This window comes from Cavia porcellus, unplaced genomic scaffold (assembly GCF_034190915.1).
Source record: "Cavia porcellus strain 051 isolate PalLab524CR breed Dunkin Hartley unplaced genomic scaffold, mCavPor4.1 scaffold_21, whole genome shotgun sequence".
In the NCBI taxonomy this organism is placed as follows: domain Eukaryota; kingdom Metazoa; phylum Chordata; class Mammalia; order Rodentia; family Caviidae; genus Cavia; species Cavia porcellus.
Window position 1 is genome coordinate 9,431,565 of NW_026947504.1, and position 19,856 is coordinate 9,451,420.

Here is a 19,856-nt window from a genome sequence, read left to right on the forward strand (position 1 = left end):
AGAATGGGAGTCTGTGTTTTCTCTCCCTGCCTGACCTTCCTTCCCCTGCTTCCCGAATTTGTTGACTTCTTGTCTCTAACTACTTCTGCAGACTTCATTTATCAGTCTGGCCTGCCCGAGGTGCCCTTTCAAGCTGCCGTTCCCTCCATGTGTGGAGAGGGCAGCAGAGGAGAAGGCCCCAGGCTGTGCCTGGCATAGGTGCGGGATCACTCTGGGCGCCTGTGGGAAGACAGGAATAAATGCACATAGAGCAGCTTGCTACAAACCTAACAACAGTCCCAAATAAACAGCCTGATTTTAAACGAGCAACAAACTCAGTTAAAGATTTCTCCAGAGAAGGCGTGCAAATGGCCAGCAAACACACGGGAAAATGCTCTTCACCAGTTGTTAGGAGGTACAAATCAAACTGCAATGAGATTGGCTTGTTATGATGGTTACTCTCAAACAAAACCCCGGTGTTGCTGAAGATGTGGGGAAACTGGGCCTAGCATACGTAAGGCCCTGGGTTCAATGCTCAGCACTGCAAAAAAATTAACAAACACACAAAAAATTTTTAAAGCATTTTTTATTTTAAAAAAACTCTGGGCATGGTGGCATGTGCCTATAATCTCAGCATTCGGGAGGCTGAGGCAGGAGGACCATCAGTTTGAGCCCAGCCTGATTTAGTGATAAACGCTTTTCTTTAAAGTCTTAGCTTTTCTAGGAGGTGACTTCCAACCAAGCAATTTCTACTGGTTCTTAGATTTCTGAACACTCAGTTGATTTATTTTTCCTCCTGATTCACTCACATGGCCCGCCTGTTACGGATTTATCCCCAAAGTGCATCCAGGATCAGTTCATGGAGGAAGGGATGTATATACCGCTATTTTTTAAACTTTGAAGATTTACATAACACTTGTATTAATATTTTCTTAATATTTTTCTTTAAAGTCAACTTTTACTAATCTTTTTTTTTTTTAAATCGGTACCAGGGATTGAACTCACGACTGCCTGCTTGCAAGGCAGGTGTTTATGTCGCTGAGCTAAATCCCCAGCCCCTAAAGTCATCTTTTAAATTAAAACATTATCCTAAACAACTAATACCTATATGGATTTTGTTTTATTACACACATAAATATTTATATACATACAATTTTAAATAAATATATAACTATTAAAAAATTAACCCGAGCCTGGTGGCACATTTCTGTAACTGGTCTGAAGGCTGAGACAGGACTGCAGGTTCAAGGCCGGCCTGGGCCAGTTAGCAAGACATTTCCCAAAGTAAAATAAAAAAGGACTGAGGCTTAGATTGGGATACAGTGCTTGCCTGGCATGAACAAGGCCCTGGGTTCAATTCCCATTACTGCAGATATATTTTTTAAAAGTTTATTGGTATACTACTACAATCATCTGAAACACTGGCTTCCATTAGAGTGCTCTAAGTAGACTTTATGATGATGGATTCTCAGGCTTAGTAGACCGAGAACGCTGTGTATGTGGGGTGCTTCTGGCCTGTGGGTGTGAGGTCTAACGTGCCTATTTTCTACTTAGAGTATTTGCAAACATTCCAAGGCACTGTGTGCAAGCCTTTAAAATCCCTCCATGTCCCTGTTTGTATCAAGGCATACTCCCCAGGTTTCTGTTATTTCTTCTTTAGTGGAACTAGTTTCACTCTGCTCTATCACCCCCTGGGGCAAGTCTGTCATGCAAACCAATCAGCTGACTTGAGAGATTGCCCTTGAAACACTGAACCATGTCCTGGGTCCCAGAAAGGGCTGCAGCTGAGCTGAGTATCCATAACCTGCTTTTATGACTTTCCTCTCTCTTCCCCTCCCCTCCCCTCCCCTCATATCCCCTCCGCTCCCCTCCTCTCTCTCTCTCTCTCTCTCTCTCTCTCTCCCTCTCTCCCCCTCTCTCTCTGTCCTGGTGCTGGGAATCAGTGAACCCAGAACTTCATGCATGCTAGGTAAGCACTCTATAACTGAGCTAGATCCCAGATTCCCAGTTCTCTTAAATCTTCGTCAAAATGTGTTTTTTAAAAATGTTTTTATTCATTTTGTTGAAATTTAACTTCTAGTCTTAAATATGTCTGGTTATTATTATTATTTTCTTTCTTTTTTTTTTTTTTTTTTTTTTTGTCTTTTTCCTTTTTATTGGTACCGGGAATCAAACTCACGACTGCCTGCTTGCAAGGCAGGCGCTTATGCCGCTGAGCTAAATCTCCAGCCCCTATTATTATTTTCTGAGACAAAGTCTTGCCGTGTAGTTCAGGCTGGCTTTGAGTTCACTATATAGCCCAGGCTGGCCTCGAACTCCCAGTGATCCTCCTACCTCAGCCTCCTTAGTGCTAGCATTATAAGCTTGTGCCATGCCTGGCTCTAGATTAAATTTTTGTTTAAGAATTCATTCACAAAACCACCACAGAGATCATGACATAGTCCCATTCAGTACAATAGCCCCCAGTCACATGCGTTTATTAAGCAATTAAAGTGTGGCTAATTTCAGTGTAAAGATAAGTATAAAAATATATCTTCAAGTTAATACCAGGGCTGGAGATTTAGCTCGGTGGCATAAGCGCATGCCTTGCAAGTGTGGGGTCATGAGTTTGATCCCTGGTACCGATAAAAAAGAAAAAGACAAACAAACAAACCAAAAAAACAAGTTAGTACCAAAAAAAGTAACATATACTATTGATATTTTTTCACTATTGATTAATGTCCAAGTGACAATATTTTTATATATTACATTAAATAAAATGTATTATTAAAATTAACATCATCAGCTTTAAAAATATGACTAACAGGTAATTTTAAATTATACTTACAACTTGCATTATGTGTTTTTGCCAAACCAATGTAGAACAATCCCAGAACTCATGCTATCTTAAATGTACCCCCTTGATCACTATCACCCTAGATTCACTTGCTGATATTTGACCTTTATATAATTGGAATCATAGAGTATATACTCTTTCCTATCAGGCTTTTTTCATTCAATATTAAATCTGTGAAACTCACCTGTGGTGTAGTAGTTTGGTTTTTTTTTTACTGTTCTGTAGTATTGTATGGTATGAATGGGCAACAATTTGTTTTACCTGCTCTGTTGCTTGTTAACATTTATGCTATTTCCAATTTTTATTTTATTTTACTTTATTTTTGGTACTGGGGATCGAACTTACAACCTTGGACTTGCTAGGCAGGCGCTTGTGCCACTGAGCTAAACCCCGGGCCCTATTTCCAGTTTTTAATAAAACTATTGTCAACCAAACTTTATATATATATATTTTGGTGGACAAACAGTATCCGAAGACAATGTTTCAGCGTTATGGTAATTGTTATGATTTATACCCAGATGTCCCCCAAGAGTCTCCTGTGCTTGTAGGTGGGGCTTTGGGAAGGTGATGGAATTACTGGGGTGCTACAGCTGGCTTGCTGTCCACACAGGGGACCAGGTGAGAGCTGGGTCACTGGGTGGGGCCCGGAAGGACAGAGCTCCCTTCTGGCTCCTCCCTTTGCGCCCCGCTTCCTGGCAGCCGTGATGTGAGCAGCGTCCCCTCCCCCCAGACCTTGTCACCCTGCCACCGACCATGCAAAGAATGAAACTTCTGGTAATCTGGAGCCAAAATAAATCTCTCCTCCTTTAAATTGTGGGAGTTGTGTATTTGTCTCAGCAACAGGAAAGTGACTGAGACGGGGTGCAAACGTGACATGAACTCAGAAATTATAGTTTGAGTTGTGAATTTTGATCTTTTCCCCCAGATTGTATAGTACTCTCGCAGAATGCTGGGCGGCAGCAATGTGTCCTGGCTCGCAGTTGGACTGCACAGTCATGAGGGCAAATAACCAGTCCTCAGTGGAACGCTGGGTTGCTAAGCCGCGCTGTTCAGTAGGGCGGGTGTATCAAATACATTTTCAACTTTTTGTTTTTACTTTGCAGCACTGGAAATCAAACCTTGGGGGTACTCTGCCAATCAGCTACAAAATCAGCCAGTTTTCTTTTCAGACAGGATCTTGCTAAGTTGTCCAAACTGGCCTCAAACTTGGCATCCTCTTGTCCCCACCTCTTAAGTACCTGAGATTACAGGTGTGAGCCACTGTGCCTAATTCAACTTGCATGGTTTTCGATTTACAATGAGTTTATAGGGATTGACCCCATTATAAGTAAAGGGTCTTCTGTACATAAACACTAACTTTTCTTGGTGTGTATTCAGGAAAAGAATTGCCAGATCATAGGGTAAATTATTTTTCGCTTTAGCAATGAAATGCTTTTTCATAGTAGTTAGTAGAATACACACTGTTTGCCACGTGTAAGACTCTTGGGTCCTCCCACTCTTGTTATTCTCATGTTTTCAGTGTGTAGCCAGACTAATAAGGAAGGAGTCTAACTTTCTTTTTTGTTTTGTTTTTTAAAAATTTTTTTAAAAATTTATTATCTTGAAGGTAGTAAAATACAACAGACCAAGACGGAACAAAGCCAGTTTAGACAATATAATGAAATTGGTACAGAACTTCACAGCAGAATACCAGGATAACAGTCATAGGTACCGTAGTATATCTCGTTATCTTCACAATAGTTGTTCTTTCAATCAGGTATAGCAAAATAGAATGAAATACGGAACATTATAGTTCTTATCAAAACAATATTGAATAGAGCAATACCATTAATCAGAATAAAGCAAAACGGTGGTAAAAATATTTGCCTTCAAAGAGATGGTAGAAGGAAACCCCCCTTATTTGCTATATTGCATATGGTCAGCCTCCCAAGAGATGCTCAGATCTTGGGCCCCAATTGGCTAATGACAGGGGGTGGGGTGGATGGGTGGGATGTTTGATTCTCAGCTTTGTACCTGTAGGCTCACTACCACTTAGCAGGGAGGCCAGCTGGTGGCTTGGTTTCCCAGCACCCTAAGTTCCAACATGGTGTGGATCTCAGGAGATGGGAGTCTAACTTTCAATGGAAACTAACTGTTAAACCATTATCTGCTCTTTACAAGGTACAGACACTCACCTAGAAGATACATACAGCCAAAAAGAAGATAAAAATAATCACAATCTCAAGTCAACCTCTGCTAACACTTGATATATGCATCTGTACCAGTATATAGTTGCAAAAATGGCATTGTATAATATTTTTATTAATTTACAGTGACCATCTTCCATGTCTATGTGTATTCACCTAAAGCAGTTTTTAACAGCTGTATAATATTTTACTGTATGCCTTGTTCTTGAGGGCATGCCAAATTTTCACTGTTATAAACAGTGTTATAATAAGTATCCTTACCATTAAATCTTTGCTCATGTTCTTAAATTTTTCCAGTGGTGAAGTTTCTTGTTAAAAATGTGGTTTGCAACCAGGCATAATGGTACACACCTGTAATCCCAGCACTCTGGAAGGCTGAGGCAAGAGGATTACAAATTCTAGTTCAGCCTGGACAACTTAGTGAGACCCAGTTTGAAAATAAAAAATAAAAAATAAAAAAGTTGGGGAAATGTAGCTCAGAATGAAAGCCCTGAGTTAAATCTCCAGTACTGCCAACAGCAAAACGTTGATTTGCATGACTGAAGGCTGCCAAACCGTGCTGTCCACTATTCACTTGTAGCTCCCTCTATCTCAGGGGCAAGAGGAAACGGGAAAGGCGTTCCGTCTAGAGTACCAGGTTGTTCTTTCCTAACTCTGAAGTGCAGGAGGCATGGAGCTCCTGGGACTGCTCAGTAATTAATACTACAAAGTGCTAGTATTTGAGTTTTTCTGGGAGTTTGGAGGGGAAAAAAAAGGAAATGTGGCTCAATAATGGGAAAAGAATAACCAGATGAGTAACAGTCCAGAGGGAGTGTCTCAGTTGTGGTCTGTAAAAGGGACCAGCCAATAATACTACTGAAACTTGGTGGCTGTTGGTTCTGATGATCCATATCCCCAGTAGCTCCATCAATCTCCATCCATTTATATGGGAAATTTTCCTCTGAGAGGGAGAAGAAATATCTAGAAGAGGCTGGAGAGACCCCTACCCAATCCTTTGGAGTGGACTTAACCACTATAAAAAGGGGGGCTATAACAAGAAGTGGGTGGGACACTTCAAGATGGGCTCTCCAAGATTCTGAGCAAGGCAAAGCTGTTTAAGGGCCTCGGGGAACTGGTGTGGCTCCGGAGCCAGCACTGCAGGAGATACTGTGCCCTTGGTTGGGTACTAGTAAAGGAAGGAGGGTTGTATAGTTCACAGTTTTGGAGTCTGAAAGACCAAGACTGGGTAGTCCCATCTATATGGCCTCTAGTGAGGACCCCCTGGATCCATTATAACATGTTGGAGAAACAGAAAGGAACCCAGGTCCGTGCAGAACACACTTAGATGTGGAGTAACCTCACTTTATAGCAAACTGCCCACACAGGATTAAGTCAGTGCATGAGAACAGTATTAATCTCTTCGCAGGATGATGACCCATGATCTAATTACCTTGCACTGGACCTCACCTGTGAGGTTCCACCACCTCCCAGCATTTCCACACTGTGGAACAAGCTTCCAGCCTGTGGACCACATCTAGCACAATGCAGGCTGAGTCTTCTTCTACCTTGTAGATAAAGGTAACACTCTGGGGTAGGATGATGTTGGAGATATTATCCCAGTACAGTAACAGTGAGCCACAAGTGACTGTTAAGCACTTGAAACATGAGTAGAGATTAAACTAAATTGATTGCTTGATTGATTTAAGTGCTGAGGAGCACAGAGTCTTGTACATGCTAAACACTGGACAACAACTCCAGCCCACTACCTCATCACATTACAAAACCAACAAAATGACAGGAACTGGTACGTGCCTTTCTAACTCTGCAAGTAAGTGGTTTTAATTCACCAATTAAAAGATACAGACTCACAGACTGGATTAAAGAAACAAGACCCAACTCTCTGCTGCTTTCAAGAAATAAACCTCACTAGCAAAAATGCAGAGACTAAAAGTAAAGAGAGAAAAGTATTCTGGGCACCATGTGGATCTTTCCCACAGGGCGGCCTGAGTGTCCTCACAGCACAGCCTTGTCCCAGAATGATTGATTTAAGAGAGAGCAAGAAACAAGCTGCAGGTCCTTTATGTCTAGTCTCAGAAGTTAGACATCACGGGCTGGAGGTATTCCTGGCGACAGAGTGCTTGCCTAGCACAAGGTGCTGAGCTCCATCCCTAGCACTCTAGAAAGAAAAAGGAAAGGAAAGAAGAAAGAAAGTTATACATAATCACCTATAACATCCATTATGTATATTTTTAGTATTTTTACATATAAATGGGGCATTTATTATATTTTATTCATTAGAAGTTACTAATTCAGTTTGCTCTAGACTAGAGTGAGAAATGGATTAAATTTCACCTTTTGAAGGGAGGAGTGCCGTAGAACTTTAAATACATTAGAACCACAGCAGCCAAGTAAGTATTGTCAGCATGTACATCTATAAAACATTGTATCAGTCAACAAATCTTATTGTGGTTCTAATTAACCATGGTAGAAAGAACAAAATGGGGGGCCAGGTATTTAGCTCAGTGGCACAAGTACCTGCCTGGCAAGCACAAGGTGGTGAGTTTGATCCCCAGTTTAAAAGAAGATGTATGCACTGACTCCCTGTGACGAATATAATCATTAAAAATGGGAAGTGTACACTAATAAAAATTTTAAAATTTCTTTGCTAGAGGGAGACTCCAGAATATGCCTCTAGCAAGCGTCACTTCCTGTAGCAGTAGATTGCACATGTGCAGGCACAGGACCCCATCTGGAATTTCTCCGTGCTGGCACAGAACATTATATGTTGTCAGCGCCCAGGCCGAGTCAGTTGATTTCAGCTAAAGCCCACTTCCAGAAATGGCTGCTCCTCTTCACATAGCGGCTCACCGTCAAGGACTCTCCTCTCTCACAAAAGCCTCTCATTAAAATGCTTCTCATAGGCTGGGCATGGTGACACACGTCTGTAATCCTAGCATTTGGGAGGCTGAGGCAGGAGGATTGCTGCGAGTTTAAGTGTAGCCTGGGCTACAAGGTAAGTTCAAGGACAGCCTGAACTTCATAGTGAAACCCTGTGTCAAAAAGAAAAGAAAAGAATATATATATATACTTCCTGTGCAGGCTGTGACACTCACTCAGCAGGACTCTGGTCCCTGAGGTGCTGATTTCAGCAAGCCCTCCCCCAAGACATTGAAGGTAATTTGTGCAACGCCCAGAAGGAATTGCAACTGGAAAGTCTTCTTGTTCATTCAGCACCTCCTTCTAAGGCCTGTAGACACCCAGAGCTGTAATTTTCTTTGAGTTTCTCATGAGGGAGGGTAAGGGGTGTTGGGCAGGAAAGCTTTTCTAGAGCTACCTTGGCCGCTTGTCATCCTCATGACCAGGCAGGGCCCTTGCAGCTCCTGGGCTCAAATTCTCCTGCAAAAATTAGGAGAGCAAGGTAGTCCGTGGGCTGCTCCGGCTCTGCCCTCCGAGGGTTCCATTCATCTCTTCTTTTTAATGTGTGGGCTTGAATACCTGGTGGAACCTTATTTGAAAAGTGTTTGGAAGCCCCTGAAGAGCCCTTCTCAGATTTTGCAACCTATACAGAGTAAAGAAAATGCTTCTAATTACTGACGCTATTCCTCATTGTCTAAAACAGATTCTGCTCCACTCATTTGGAAAAAGTACAATTGCACGAAGCGAAATGATGAAGGCGGCAGTAATCGGGTTAAGTGCCGGGTCTGTCCTGGTCTCCAGGTGTTGCCCTATAATTTGAAAAGTGCCCGTTGCGTTTCCAGGTGCTCGAGATCCTCTGATTCTCTAGGGAGGCTGTTTAGAGCGGGGCTGGCTCCAGACACAGACAGAAGAATCTAAGGGGTTGATTTGGGTCTCTCCATCCCAAAACGTCCCTTTACGTGATTGAGGTCCCTGACACTGATGCTTCCTTGAAGTAAGGCCTTGACAGCAATTTCTTCTGGTTGCCCAACAGGTCACACACAAGCATTCTTCTTCTGGTCTGGCCACGGGTATGGGCGTGGGAGCCAGTGATGGGGCAGCATTAGAGCTTGTTTTCCTGGACACTTACCAGCTCCAGGCGTGGATGTGGCATGCTCAGTGCTGAGAGAGAGAGGCTCTGTCGCTGGCGTCACTGAGCTGGAAGCAATTCTGAGACTTCTGCCTCTTTTTGACTCGGAGAAAGTGACTACGGAATGGGACAGGCAGAGGCGGTGGGAAGGGGGTTTCAGCTGATTGTCTCTGAAATCCTTGTGTCTGTAACTCCCTGTTAGAGTCCATAAACTACCCATTGTCTTCCCATATACACAGTAAACAAAGCCTTTTTTCTCTCAAACCATTTGAATTTAGGAGTGTTCCAGTTCATGTACTCTTGATTTCTGTAGGAAACTCTTCTTAAATTGTGAATTTACCCAGTTTACCATACCCAAGAGGAATGGTGCACGGAGCCAGTAATGTTGAGTAGGTTTTTATCTCAGCTCTTACTGCTACATAGAACAGATAAGTTTGAAAGCCAAATAAAGCCAGCTATTGTTAGGGAGGGGTGGAACCCTTGTGTGTTGGTGGTTGAAATGGAAAGTGGTACAGCCACTGTGGAAAACAGTCTAGCAGCTCCTCAAAAATTATACACGTTACTGGATGACCCAGCAATTGCACTGCTTAGCCATGTACCTAGCGAGACTAAAAACATGCTCATACAAAACCCTGCACCTGAATGTTGTTATTTATAATAACCAAAAAGTAGAAGTAACCCAGCTGTCTAACAACTGATGAATGAATAACAAAATGTGATATACACATACAATGAAATACTCAGCAATAAGAAGGAATGAAATACTGACACATTCCACAGCACAGATGGTCTTTGTCATTGTTAAGCAAAAGGAGCCAGTCAATCTCAAGAAGTAATATATTGCCTGCTTTGTTTATATGAAATGTCCATAATAGGTGAGCCTATAGAAACAGAAAAGTTACTGGTTACCAGGAGCTGGGGAAAAGGGAATGGGGAACAGATGTGAATAGAATGCAGTTTATTTTGCCAGAGTAAAAATATTCTAGAATTGGATAATGGGGACAGTTTCATAATCTTTTAAAAATTTAGTTATTTTTAAGCGACAGTCTTGCTGGGGATTTAGCTCAGCGACGCAAGCACCTGCCTGGGAAGCAAAAGGTCGTGAGTTGAATCTTTGGTACAAAAAAGAAGAGAGACAGAGAGACAGAGAGAACGAGAGTCACAGTTTGGATCTGAAATGTCCCCCAGCCTCAGGTGCTTGGTGCAGCACTGTTCAGAGGAAGGGTGGAACTTGACAGGTCTTTGGGACCTCTGTGGCCTTTGAGGGGCGACTGGATTATGAGGACACTGACCTCCTCAAGGACCAATCCATTGGTGGACCTATATAAGGGCCACTGGGACATGGTAGGAACTTAGTAGTCCACTGAGGGCTGCCCTCGAAGTGTCGGTTTGTCCTTGCCCTGCCCTTCCTTACTGCTATGAGATAAGCTGCTTTGCCCTACTGCTCCCCACCAGGATGCTTTGCCTCACCACAGCTCAGAAACAACAGAGTTACAGGACCACGGACTGAAGCCTCTGAAAGCATGAGCCAGAGTAAACCTTTCTCCTGTAAATTGTTTGCTTTCAGGTATTTTGTCACAGTGATAGAAAGCTGACTAACACAAATGGGGATCTCACCATGTTATCCAGGCTGGCCTCAAACTTCTTGGCTCAAGTGATCCTCTGCCTCAGTCTCCTGGGCAGCTGGGACTACAAGCAAATGCCACTGTACCTGGCTTGGTTGCCCAATCTTGCAAATATACTAAAAACCACTAACATGTGCTCTCTAAATGGATGAATTACTGGTGTGTGACTTTTATCACAATTTTTTAAAAAAATCATAATTGCTCTTATTACCTTGGTCATTCTCATTTTTATCTCATACCATGTGTAGTTAATTTTGGCTTGACTCTGATCCTCCCTCAGACACCCTATGTTTAGTTCCCCACATTGTACCCTGAGTCCTCCACGTTTCTTAAAATCCTTGGGACACTACCTGCTATGAATAGGATTAGCGATTGATTTCCCTTTCAAAGAAGCTTGGTTTTCTTTCTTTCTTTTTTTCTTTCTCTGGTTATTTTCCTAAGGAAAGAGGCGAGTGTTATCAGCTCAAAGAGGACAGGCAGCAGTAGACTGAAACTAATTCACGATTTTGTTTAAATTTACTTGTCAAAAGCAGAAATATTCAATTTCATGGATACTCCCAATTCCCTCCACAGGGAGCAGACTTCCAGGAAGCAATTATGTAAAACAAAATGTGATGGGTAACAGGGGTGCCTGGTGAATTATTCATAATCTGATAATGATTTTAACCCATTTTTAACACGATCCGCTACTGATGTTTGCTCCTGGAAAGTTCCCAAAGTAAGCAACACAGAGGTTTCCTTTAGTCACGCTTGTACAGCCGTAAAGCTCCTGCCTGCTCCTAACCCAGTTGGATAACAAAATCAAAAGCGCCCCAGGATCTCTATCCTTCCCCAAGATGACAAGGCAGAGCTAAAGGCTGCTTTGCAGCCTCCTGTGACTCATCCTTCACTGCTCACTGCAGTCTGTTGGGGAAGCTGGTGCGGCTTCAGGCCCAGCGCTGACGAGATGGCAACAATGATTATTTGTTCTTGATTGTTGAATGACTGAATGAACCAATGAATGGTGGCAAAAATGATGTTTATCATAAGTGAGAGTTGTGCTAGGTAGGTTTGCTGCTTACTACCATAGCTATGCTAAGCAAGTGTCTTGCCTTCAGTGTGTTTATAAATTGAAGACCGTAATATCTGGCTTGCTGCATTACTGGGAGAATTTGAGAACTTAGTAAATGCCCAGTAAGCAGTAGCTGCTATTAGAGGTCTTCCTTCCCACTAGAAATCATATAACTTCCCCAAACCTGTTTAACTGTGAGGGGGTCAACCAAAGCTTTCTTAGGAGCCATAGATTCCCAAAACTGTCTTGGGGGATTTTTAAAAATATAAATTTCTTTTAATTTACACTTCTTGGGATTTTGACTCAGTAGACATTTAATAAACTGAGGCCAGAAAATACATTGTATAGTTTTGTTTTTCAACAGGGTTAAATGTACATATAGTGAACTGTACAGCTCTTCACAGTATACCTGGATAATTTCTGACAAATATATGTATTAGTATACCTAATACCCTAATCAAGATTTTGAATATTTCTGTGAGCATCGTGGTGCACACTTGTGATCCCAGTACTTAGAAAGCTGAGGCAGGAGGATTGCGAGTTCAAGGCCAACCTGGGCTATATAGCAAGACTTTGTCTCAAAAGGATATAAGACTTTTCATTTCCATGATCCCAGAACGTTTTCCTCTCTCATTCATTTGCATCCTGCATAGACAACTGCTGCTCCTGCTTTTATTACTAAAAATAGTTAAGCTTGTTCTTGAAGGTGTAACGATGGAATCATGCGATATGCACTTCTTGGGTATCTGGTTTCTTTTGCTTCTCATTATGTTTTGGGGCTCTATCCACATTGCTGCATGTATCATATCAATAGTCCTTTCTATTTCTAAGAACCATTTCACTATGTGGTGACTGACTAAACCTCAGTTTGCTACCTATATGAATTTTAAGGGTTATTTTTGGCAGTTATAACTAAAATTGCTATAATCATGTTTCCATTTCTCATGAGGAAATACCTAGGAGAGGTATTGTTGGATAATAGCATATGGATGTGTTAGCTTTATTTTAAAAACTGTTTAAATGATTCTGATGACCAGTCAGAGTTGAGTGAGAGATCAGTCTGGATGATTTGACTGATGATCTGTTGGTTGTTATTCACCGTGTGGCTGTCAGAGGGAAGTTCTTTCACTAGCAAAGCCCTCTCTGCTCTCTCTTTCCCCAGAGGAGGAGTCCAACTTTCCTCACTGGCTTTCCAATTTCTTCCCAGGAAGGAGAGTTGCCAGCCAGCGAGCCCCATGAGTCTTTAGATTGTATAGTCCGTAGATCCAGGAATCAATGGCGCTGAAGGGAACCCAAGAAGAGGCTGCCAATCTGAGGAAGGCTTTCTCTACCCTTGGGACTGCTTGGACAAAAGATGCCAAGCTGCAGTCCCTGGGTGGTGTGGAAGGTTAGCCTTTCTCTCCGCCCCAGCAATCCCACACCACTGTATGCAGGTTTGGGGTGATTGGGACAGAGGCCCTAGACAGGCCGTGTGTAAGCACCATGTGGGGCTTCCAAGGGAAGAGCAGGGGGCAGGGCCCACTTGGGCTCAGGCTAGGGCAGTCAGAATGAGGATCTGTAACTGTAATGAGAGAGGAAGGAGAAAAAGCTGTCAAAACACAACTGCTTTGTTCCAAGGGTCATGCTGGCTGTTGGCTCAGAGATCACATTTTTTTCTTCTTTCTTTCTGAAGTTGCTTTTTTCCTTTTTGGCATTATTAGAATTCACAGTTGGAGCAAAGATATGTAGGACCTGAAGTGATCCTCAAGGTCATTGTTTCCCAAAGAGTAATTCATATGCATGGGATTCAGCATGGTTTGGGCCGTCATGAAGATGAATATGATTAAAAATATGAACAGGTTTTAGTGCATAGTAGAAAACTGCAACTACACACAAATATGTGATTTTCTGGGTATGTTGCTTAGCATGAAGCCAAGTTAAAAAGCTAATTCAATTTTCAGAAAATAATAAGTAGATAGTAGCGTAGGTGACATATGCGAGTGACAAAATGCAGAAAGGAGGGGTGGGGTTGTAGACTAGTGGTAGAGCACTTGCCTAGCATGCACCATGCCTCAGATTCCATCTCCAACAGCACACGCACATACACACCCACGTGCATTCACATGCATGTATGAAAGTAGATAAGAATCAGGCACTTAGCAGATGAGGAAACAAGCCTTGAGATGCAAATGGGTCGCTCAAAGTCAGGCCCCTTCAGAGCTAAAGCAAGATCCCCAAAGTTATCTGGTTCGTGATCCAGGGCTCATTCCAGTCTATCTGGTTCTCCACTCTAGTAAAAAGGGAAAGATACTAGCAGAAGAGCTCACACAGACCACCCCCTCGATTCAGAGTGAAATGCACTTGAGGAACAGTCTGCAGGTGACTCAGACTAAACTACAAAGACAAAAGGAATCTGCCAGTAGATCTGGGCCTCAGGAAACCCGTGTTGATAAGAAGGGAAGGGTTCGGGGGAGCCTTGGTTACAACATGCTTGCCTAGGGGTGCTGGGGATTTAGCTCAGTGGCATAAATGCCTACCTGGCAAGCACAAGGTCATGAGTTCAATCCCTGGTACCAAACAAACAAACAAACAAGTGCTTACCTAGAAGGGACAAAGCAACAGATGCAGTTCTCAGCACTGCAAAAAAAGATGATGGTGATGACAATGAAGAGGAGGAACCAGATTTCTAAGGAATAAACACGAGATTTTGGTAGTTCTTTTTACACGAAATCTCAGAGAGAAATAAGGACAGAGTGGCATCACATCTGGTTTCCCTACCCTGCCTCCTGTCCCCCTAGCAGAATACAAATGACCTTTCAGACAAGCTAGGCCTGTGCACAGGGCCTACGTGGGTCAACTAACCAAACCCCATGCAGATTGTTCAGGTCCACAAAGTGGCCACAATTGTTTCTGGAAATTGCTTCAGGCAGCTGGAGACATATAAGGACATTCTTGGGTGAGTGTCATATTTTGAGTCCTTACAAACTCACCAGGGAGACTTAGAGGCAGCAACTCTGCTATAATTTGGCATTTGTTGATCCCACAGTACTGAGAGGGAACCGCAGGCCTTGGAAATTCAAGCACACAGGCCCAGAGTTCTCCAGGGGAAGTTGCTCTCCCTGGGTTTTGTTACTCTGTCTCTGCTCTGGGTGGGGTCTGTGTCCTTCTCTCTGAAGTGTCCCAGTGTCCATGGGCGGGGAGCTGCTTCTTATTCTTCTTTTGCCTTTACTTTTGGGGTGCTGGCTGGTGTGTAACTTGCTCGCCCTTTGTCAAAGAAAGTCTAAGAGATCTGAGCATCTGACCCCAGTCTAGCCCCAAAGGAGACACTGGGGGATACTACATGTAAGATCTCACAGTCAGCGTTGAGGGAGACAGCATCGTTATCAGAAGCCCAAACCAGAGTCTAAGGATGACCCCTCTGCATCCCACTTTCTGTCCTTGTGCTGGTCATTGAGAATGGGTTGTCTAAGAATTTAATAGTTGGTAAGTTAAACAAATAACTACAATTTTAAAGCTTCTCCTGCTCTTTGTAGGCTCAGAATGAAGTCTTTTGTTTAGCAAATCACCTTAATGTGTGTGTGTGTGTGTGTGTGTGTGTGTGTGTGTGTGTGTGTGTTTGAGACAGAGCTTCACTATGCAGCTCAGGCTGGCCTTGAGATCACTTTATAGACCAGGCTGGCCTTGAACTCCCAGTGGTCCTCCCTCCTTAGTCTCAGGAGTGCATCATCACACCCAATCAAGGGATTTTTATAGACTCAGCAATTTGGTTTGGATAAAGGCTGAATACCTCTGCAATTAGAAAGTAACAAAGGCCGGGTGTGATGTTGCACCCCTGTAATCCTAGTAGTTGGGGAGGCTGAGGCAAGAGGATCATTGTGAGTTCGAGACTAGCCTGGGCTACAAAGTGAGCTCAAGGCCAGCCTGAACTGCATAGCGAGACCCTGTCTCAAAAAAGACAAAAAAGAAAGAAAGAAAGAAAGAAAGAATAACAAAGAATTTGGGGACACCTGCAGGGAAGTATAGGGGAGAGGTAAGGAGGAAATAGCACAGCATCCTTAGTGTGAGCATTGAAGATAGAAACCAGTAAGAAATGAGGCTGTGGGTGGAACTTAAGTTAGTCTTGAGCTATAAGGTGTCCCCATCTGTCACATCCAGAGCTTCAGCAAAATCTGCAGTTCACAGCAGTCCAGCATTGGCTGGTCATGTGTGGAGTAGATGGGACTCCTCCTGGGGGCAGCACAGGTGAGGTGAACACGTAGGCCCCCAGAGCAGAGGTAACCTCCGGATCTGGCCCTGCACTGGGGCACTAGCCACGAGGTTGCCTCTCAGAAACAGAGGCGAGACTGTGAAAGTGAGAAGGCAGAGGGAGCGGAGGGCACGCACTGATGGTCTCACGGTGGACCCTGGGACTGTTGGCCCCCTACAGTCACAGACAGCCAACCAGGAACCAGGGAGCCTCCGCTGGGCTCTGTGATACCATATTTGGTGTTGGCTAATTAGTCCAAGGATGGGACCCTGTGGGCTGAGTCTTTTCTCCCGAAGTCTTGGGTTTGGAGAATCCTCAAGGTCAGGCTGTCTTTTGTGACTTTTGAAAAGTGAAATTCGCAGGACCCATCAGCAGTCATACTCCTGTCATGGGTCAAAAACCACTACATGGAGAAAGGAGGAAGCTGATGTCTAGAGTGAGGGGACCAGAGAGGAGACAGCGATAGAACCCTGGTATCCGCCAGGCCATAGAGCCTCTACTATGTCACAGCACATAGTGCTTTTTCCCCCTTAAACTGGCTGAAGCCACTTGCATCAATAGACGCTCAGTAGACACTAAGTGCCTCCGCCTCCCTCCTTCATAGTGTGTGTCCTGCTGGAAGCGGGGAGCAGAGCAAGCCTGGTCCTAAGATTGGTGCGCCCCAGCTCCTTTCCCCTCACTACCCTCATCATGACCCAAAATTCTCTTTGTTTGTTTGCTTGTTTACTCATTTCCTTTCATCACGCCTTTCCCTCCAGAAAATGTAAAGTCCCATTCCCTGTCGTTTAACATGGTATCCCTAGTGCCCAGGACATCCTGGGTGTTCACGTGTCACTGAATGCATAAATGAACGTACAAAGAAGCTGGCGTGGAACCAGGCCACTGTAGAACCCCTGTAGAGTCACAGTTGCTGCAGAAACATCCCAGTGTGGGGCACTGAATTCGGGATGTTTGAAGTTCGTGTGTCCGCGCTGTCTGCCCGCTGGGGCGTGTGTGCATGCTAAGTGTAAGGCTGGGTGTGCAAGCAAGGCTTCATAAACCACGGATAAAGAGCTGGGGGCTGGGTGTGGCAGGCAGGCTGGTGGGCGGAGAAGTTCAATACAGATCACAAAGATTTCAGAGAAGAGCCAGAACTGAAAGGCAGCTGTAATTAGAAAGTGTAAGCATTCAGAGCTGCCCGAGGTCAGAGGGGCTGGGACTGCAGGCTGGGAGGGTGGACAGGAAGCCCAGCACTGAGGTCCTGCAGTTCAGAGCTGACATAATTGGACAGAGAGCAGTAGCCAGTTGCCATGGTAACAGCCAATCTGAGGGGCCGCTCCTGTGGTGAGGAGTCAAGATTTCTGAAGAAGGGACTAAAAATGCTGCCTTTGTTCCCACTTTGAGCAAGTTGCCATCAAATCCCTGTGGGGGTGATGTGGCATGGGGACTGGGGATGGAGCCAACAAGTGCTGGCCACTGTGGTCAGGAGAGAGCCACGTGAGGGCCTAGGAGACTGGCTGGGCCTGGAGATGGGGAATCTAAATGTGTCCTTCCATGTAGCTATTTGTGTGTCTTCACATAGAGCAGTGTCCAGTGGCTTGGATTTCAGAATCTAGATGTCCAGTATTCAGATCACACCTGGGTCTCTTGGCAGCTGTGTGATCTGAGAATGATCAAGCCTGTCTCCTTACACATAAGGAAGGGTCACTAACACCTTTTCCCCCAGTGGTTGTAGAGTTTAGAGAGGTGAAATGTGTCGCATATCCACTTAGTGAGTAGTAGATGCTATTATTCATTATTTTGAAAAATGACAACAGCTTCCCTGAAGGGCTCTTGGCTGTTGCAGGGTAAAAATCAGATTTTGCTTCTTTAGGGGAACCAAAAAGGCTGTCAGCAGAAACTCAGACACTCCAAGGGGTGACTAGACTAACAAAGTGATATTTAGAAAGAAAATATTCTCAAGGCAATCTCGAGAGTGGTAAGTGTCTGTGATTTTCTGCCCAATCTGTGGGTGCCCAACCTGGAGAAGGTAATGAGACCATTTCTTCCTCTCCTTCTACAGCAGGAGAGAGCAAATGAAGACCCTGAAGTGAACGCTTCCTTGGATTATCCTGGGAGAAAGTGAGGTGACAGAGGAAGTGCCTAGTGACAAGGACAGGGCAGGCCACAAAGAGCAAGAGCATAGCTGCAGACCAGTACCCCTGTCTCCCCAGCTGGAGATACCAGGAGATGCAGACGTGCCTACTCTCTGGAGCTGCCCTCTGTTGCTATGGAAACTCAGTGGGCTCTCTGGCGGATGGAAGAAAACAGTGTAAAAATCGGCATCACAGGCAGCAGCCTGTCCTTTAGCTGCTGACAGGGGTGGGAACTGGGGGGAGATGTTATGTCTGCATATCAGGAGCTCACACTAAGGCCCGTGGAGCCCTCGGGCTTTTGCTGCTTGCTCAGGTCTACATGTGCCTCACTGCAGGGAGAGGTAGCCCCCTGAGAACCCTCACCATGGAGCACTTCCTCAGACCACGTGGTGACCTGCAGATTCCCTCTTCATTTCCAGTAAGTCTACCATTCTGTTGTTTGTTCATCCATTGAACAAGTATATACTGTACAAGCACTAGGACAGAGTGCACAATGCTTTTGCCTTCCTTGAGCTGATAGTATTTTTGGTTTTTTTGAGAAGACAATAACAAATAAGAAAGATCAAGAATGAAGATAATACACAAGGCCAGATGACCCAGAGAAGTTAGAGGAGGCGCACCCATTTAACCGGCAATCAGGGAAGGTCTGTCTGCAGCTGTGAAGAACCACAGGTGTGGAGGGTGGTCAGGAAGAGGCAGCCCAGAGGCCAGAACTGTGCGTGCTGGTGTCTGGAAGAAGAGGAGAAAAGGGTGCAGGTGCAGGCCAGCAGCGCAGGAGCTGGGGAGCACGGGCGGGATGCTGCAGATTGACAATCTGCCACAAAGCCTGCCTTTGCTCTGAAGGTGGCAAGAAGTACGGGTAGCTTTTAAGCAAAGGCAGGAAGTGTTTCAACACATTTTAAAACTTATTTTTGGTGGTGCTAGGCATTCAACCCAAGACCTTGCACATGGTAGGCAAGCATTCTACTGCTGAGCAACACTGCCAGGCTGGGTTTGCTGTAGATGCTCATTTTGCACCCTGTGGACACTGCATGGCAGGAAGGCCAGAGCTGAAGCAGGGGACCTCTGCAGTGGCCTACAAGAGAGCTGCTGTGGCCTGGGCTGGGGCAGTGGAGGTGGAAGTAGGAATAAAATAATTTTCAGGTAAACTTAGAAGGGATTGCTGGGAGGCTGAAGGTGGAGGATAAGGGGAAGCGTGAGTTCCAAATGTCTGCTCTGAACCTTGGCCGAGGGAGGTCCCACTGTGAAGGGAGGAGGAGAGCACAGGAGATCATCCAAGAGCCTCGGCGGGTTCACCATGAAGCCTGAGAAATGGAGCACGGTATAAGCAACACTTTCAAGGAATTAGGCGGAAAGGAGGCTTCCTTGCAATTGAGAAATGGAGAAGAAATGGTTACATTCAAACCTATCTGTGGAATTTCCAGAGTGGTGGTAGGGCTTGGGTCAACAACTACTCTTTTGGTAGGCTGGCCTCAGACTCCACAGCAATTCTCCTGCTGAGTTTAGCATCCCGAGTGCTGGGATTACAGGCATGCACCACTGTGCCCTTCGACTGCCTGCTTTAAATACATTCTAAGTTAACCCTGTTACGTGTTAAGAAATGGGAGCTGAGAAAGGTTAAGTAATTTGCAGAAGGTCAGACAGGCAGCAAGTAACACAATCTAGGTTTAAACAGATGGAGCTTATTAAGAACGCTACAATTCCAAGAGAGAAATGGCCACACCAAATAAAGCAATAGGAATTTATGAGCTGTTCTCTGGAGATTTGAATAGGAAGAGATTTGGGGAGATAAAAGAGGGCTCTTGAGAGAGAAGAG

General features: G+C 44.5%; 1 protein-coding gene across 2 annotated transcripts in view; it reads left to right on the top strand.

Annotated features, from left to right (window-relative positions):
* Positions 1–18,389: 18,389 nt before the first annotated feature.
* The window catches only part of Ndfip1 (Nedd4 family interacting protein 1), a 93,067-nt gene continuing 91,600 nt past the window's right edge, over positions 18,390–19,856 (top strand). For both annotated transcript variants that reach the window (XM_063232283.1, XM_003477193.5), the window contains exon 1: positions 18,390–18,458. In XM_063232283.1, the coding sequence (XP_063088353.1) occupies positions 18,405–18,458 (54 nt within the window). In that variant the 5' untranslated portion in view covers positions 18,390–18,404. The remainder of the gene's footprint in view (positions 18,459–19,856) is intronic.